The sequence below is a fragment of the Myotis davidii genome, unplaced genomic scaffold (genome assembly GCF_000327345.1).
Source record: "Myotis davidii unplaced genomic scaffold, ASM32734v1 scaffold1754, whole genome shotgun sequence".
Taxonomy (NCBI): domain Eukaryota; kingdom Metazoa; phylum Chordata; class Mammalia; order Chiroptera; family Vespertilionidae; genus Myotis; species Myotis davidii.
In genome coordinates, this window is record NW_006285993.1 from 245,529 (window position 1) to 250,629 (window position 5,101).

Below are 5,101 nucleotides of genomic sequence, written 5' to 3' on the forward strand. Positions count from 1 at the left end.
CCAGGATGGAGGGCTGGGACAATATCCACAAATCAATAAACCTAATATATCACATAAACAAACTGAAATACAAAAATCACATGATCATATATATAATTGATGCAGAAAAAGCATTTGACAAAGCCTAACACCCATTTTTGATATAAAAACTCGCAGCAAAGTCATAGGAATCATACCCTCAACATAATAAAGGTCATATATGACAAACCTACAGCCAACATCATACTCAATGGACAAAAACTAAAACCATTTCCCCTAAAAACTGGAACAAGACAGGACTTCCACCACTTTTAATTCAACATAGTACTGGAGGTCCTAGCAATAGCGATCAGACAAGAAGAAAAGATAAAAGGCATCCAAATTGGAAAGGAGGTTGTAAAACAGTCATTATTCACAGATGACATGATATTGTACATAGAAAACTCCAAAGACTCCACCAAAAAACGACTAGACTTAATAAAGGATTTGGGCCATGTAGCAGGATACAAAATTAACACCCAGAAATCGTTGGCGTTCTTATACAACAACTAGAGGTCTGGTGCATGGATTCATGCACAGGTGGGGCCCCTCAGCCTGGCCTCCATCCTCTTGCAATCCAGGACCCCTTGGGGGATCTTGGACTACCGAAACCCAGCAGTCCAACATCCCCTCAAGGGATGTAGCAGTGCTGAAGCGGCAGGTGACTGCTGCTCATCCCAGCCTCGCTGTGCCTGCTGCCACTTGCTGTCGCAGACACGGGAGAGGCTCCCACCACCACAGCTGTGCTCTCGAGCCATGAGCCCGGCTTCTGGCTGAGCAGCACTCCTGCTGTGAGAGCACACTGACCACCAGGGGGCAGCTCCTGTGTTGAGCACCTGCCCCCTGAATTCTCAAAAAGAAAAACTAAAAATATCCCATTTACCATTGCTACAAAAAAATTAAGATATGTAGGAATAAACTTAACCAAGGAGGTAAAAGACCTGTACTCAGAAAACTATAGAACATTGAAAAAAGAGATAGAAGAGGATATAAACAAGTGGAAGAATTTACATGTTCGTGGATTAGTAGAATTAACATCATTAAAATGTCTACACTACCCAAAGCAATATATAGATTGAATGAAATCCCTATTAAATTGCCAACAGCATACTTCACAGATCTAGAACAAACACTCCAAAAATTTATATAGAATCAAAAAAAGACTCAGAATAGCCGCAACAATCCTGAGAAAGAAGAACAAAGTTAGAGGGATCACAAGACCAGATATCAAGCTATACTACAAAGCCTGATACTGGCACAAGAACAGGCATATAGATCAATGGACGAGAACAGAGACCCCAGACGTCAACCCAAGTCATTATACTCAACTAATCTTCACTAAAGGAGGCAAGAGCATACAATGGAGTACAGACAGTCTCTTCAATAAATGGTGTCGGAAAATTGAACAGATACATGCAAAAAAAAAATGAAATTAGACCACCAACTTAGACCATACACAAGAATAAACTCAAGATGGATAAAATACTTAAATGTAAGTTGTGAAACATAAAAATCCTTGAAGAAAACATAGGCCACAAAATATCAGACCTTTCATGTAGCAAAATTCTCACTGATACAATGCCTAGGGCAAGAGAAACCAAAGAAAAAAATAAATGGACTACATCAAAATAAAATAAAAAGCTTCTGCAAAGCAAAAGAAAACAGCATCTAAGTGAAAAGGGAGCCCATTGTATGAGAGAACATATTTGCCAATGGTCTATCTGATAAGGGGTTAATATCCAAAATATATAAAAAGAAAAACAACCCAATAAAAAATGAACGGAAGACCTACATAGACACTTCTCCAAAGTGGACATACAAATGGCCACGAGACATGGAAACATGCTCAGTGTCATTAATCATCAGAGATGCAAATTAAAATGACAATGAGGTACCACCTCACACCTGTCAGAATGGCTACCATCAACAAATCTACAAACAATAAGTGCTGGAGAGGATGTGGAGAAACAGGAACCCTAATACACCAAGGTGGGAATGCAGACTGGTGCAGCCACTACGGAAATCAGTGTGGCGTCTCCTCAAAAAATTAAAAAAGGAACTGCCATTGGACCCAGTGACCCCAGTTCTAGGAATACATTCTAAGAAGCCTGAAACACCAATCAGAAAGAACATATAGCCCAGCTGGCATAGCTCAGTGGTTGAGCATCAACCTATGAATCAGGAGGTCCCAGTTTGATTTCCAGCCAGGGCACATGCCTGGTTGCAGGCTCCATCCCCAGTGTGGGACATGCAGGAGGCAACTGTTCAATGACTCTCTCTCATAATTGATGTTCCTAGCTCTCTCTCCCTCTCCCTTCCTCTCTGAAATCAAGAAAAACATATTTTGGAAAAATAAAAATTAAAAGAACATATGCACACCTATGTTCATAGCAGCAAAACTTATAATAGCGAAGATCTGGAAACAGCCCAAGTGCCCATCAGTAGATGAGTGGATAAAAAAGCTGTGGTACATTTGCACAATGGAATACTATGCGTCAGTAAAAAAGAAGGATCTCTTACCCTTTTTGACAGCATAGATGGACCTGGAGAGTATTATGCTAAGCGAAATAAGCCATTTAGAGAAAGACAAATATCACATGACCTCACTTATATGTAAGAAAATAAATCTTATAAGTGAAAAAAAATGGCATAAAATAAATAGAAAAAATAATAGATCCAAAGACATAGAGGCATTGGAGCAAACTGTCGCATCTCAGAGGGAAGGCAGGGGTGGGTGGGAAGAGATCAACCAAAGGACTTGTATGCATATATGCATAACCCATGGACACAGACAATAGGGCGGTGGAGGCCTGGGGCAGGAGGCGGGGGTGGGCTAGATGGGGTCAATAGGAAAAATGGGGACAATAAAGATTCTAAAAAAATAAAACACCTTTATTGCTGTGTGACCTTGAGTAAGTCACATTACCTCTCTGAGCCTCAGTTTCCAGAAGAGAGTTCTTATGCCCATTTTGCAGTTGAATAAACTGTAGTGCAGAGAAGGCAATAACCTGCCTAAGGTCACACAGCTACTGAGCAGGAAAGGCAGTGTCTTGCAGCCTCCACCACTCCAACAGCCGTTCCTGAAGGGCCCGCTCATCCTGCTCACTGGTGGTCCAGGGTTATTCAAATTGACCCATGAACAAACCCATGAATTAAGATAATTTTCACACGTGTTTGTTGACTTTTTAAAAAAAATCCTCACCTGAGGATTTTTCCATTGATTTTTAGGGAGAGTGAAAGAGAGAGGAAAAGAGACAGAGAAACATCGATGAGAGAGAAACACATCAATTGGTTGCTTCCTGCATGAGGCTCGACCAGGGCCCTGGTGGAGGAGGAGCCTGCAAGGGAGGTACGTGCCCTTGACCAGAATCGAATCTGGGACCCTTTGGTCCACAGGCCAATGCTCTATCCACTGAGCCAAACCGGCTAGGGCATGATTTCAATGCGTATCATATACTTGTGATCTCACTGATATGATTGCTTAAAACGAGCCTAAGTTTAAACACATGAATCAAAATAAAGAAAAATACGTAGTACGTAATATAGCTCACAGATTCAGCCAGAAGTGTGAAGGACGAAGGTGCAAACGCTGAAGTTTGGGTTCCGTTTTGGGTTCCCTGTGGCTCCAGGTGGAAGTGGAGCGACGCTAGGATGAGTGCTAGGATTGGAACTGTTATGACTGTGAATCTGCGTGGTGCCTTACACATGTGTGCGGAGGTGGTGTTGACTGAGAACCTCAATGGCCCGTTCAGAGGCCCCACAAGCCCTCACCAGGCCCCGCTTCTCCCCAGTGAAACCCAGGGCCCCCGGAAACCTCACGGTTAACGCCACCGACTCCCACACGTGGCAGCTGACCTGGAGCGACCCGTACCCTCCCAATGGTAGCCTGCACGCCAAGCTCTTCTACCTGGTCAACATTTCAAATGAAGACGACCCCACGGAGGTGAGTGGGCACTGTGGGGGTTCTGCACCAGCTCCTGGGACTCGGGGGGCAGAGACCCCGCCCCAGGGTGGGGGACAGAGAGGAGCCCGGCTGACAGCAGCCCCGGGACCTAGAGTCCCGGCTTCTGTCCCTCCACCCCTTCCTGGTGCCCAGCGCGCAGAGAGGGGACGTGATTTGTGGGCCCTGCTCCTCCCGGTAAAGGAGGCTCTGGGCACAGCTGGCTGCCCCAGGGGCCGGGAGGGACACTCTCAGATGACCGAGTCCCACCGCGAGACCCTCACTCAGCATCGTCTCTCTCCTGACCCTGACTGGTCAAGGCCGGCGTCTCAGCGGAGCTGACCGGCTCAGTAACCCTCCCGCCACAGGAGGAGGCGTGGCCCGGACACAGAGCCTCCCCCAGGACACAGTCCAGCCCTAATTTCGGGCTGTCGCTGGGTTTCACTGCAGTGACGTTCATGTGACACTCATGGCGTCTGATACTTGCCTTCCGGGCCCAGCAGGCCCGGTTCCTTTCTATGTGAGCCATGGATGCTTGCACAGGCAGTGCGGGTCTATCAAGTAGATACTAGCAGCCGGACAGACGCACGGACACAAGGATGGCGGGGGGCCGCTATTTTAGTTGCAGGTGGGGGTGGGGGTCACCCAGGGCCCAGCGTCCCCCAGAACTGGGTTCCAGTCCCTGCCCTGCCGCTTGCCGATGCATGACCTCGAGCTTGCACTTACCCTCGTGCCTCGTCTCCTCATCTGTAACATGGGGGTCAGAGGACCACCCACAGGGCTACTGAGAGTATGGGGTGGGTGACACAGCTAGGCTCCCATGCCCAGCACAAAGGATATCATAAACATCCTCCTCCTTTTCTCCCGACTGCCACAGCCTTGGAAACCCCGTCGTTCCCCTCCCGCCTCCCGCCCCACCGCATACCCGACCTGTAACCCCTCCGCCAGAGTGTCAAGGCCCACGCTGGGCCATGCCCCGTGTCCTGGGCCCAGGCTGGCCTCCCGCGGCGGCGAGGTGCAGGCCCAGACGTAAGAAGCTCCACGTCGGCTTCTGCTGCTGCTGCTCTTCCTGGCGCGGGAGCTTTGATGCCGATTTCCGTCCCTCAGGCGTGGTTCCTTCTGGGCCGTGGGCCAGGATGTGGG

At 47.7% G+C, this 5,101-nt stretch overlaps 1 protein-coding gene across 1 annotated transcript in view; it reads left to right on the forward strand.

Annotated features, from left to right (window-relative positions):
- The window catches only part of IL4R (interleukin 4 receptor), a gene marked incomplete at its 5' end in the record, with an annotated part of 43,920 nt that overhangs the window by 6,486 nt on the left and 32,333 nt on the right, over window positions 1-5,101 (forward strand). The window contains 1 exon segment of the mRNA XM_015559673.1: window positions 3,810-3,961. Coding sequence (XP_015415159.1) covers window positions 3,810-3,961 — 152 coding nt within the window.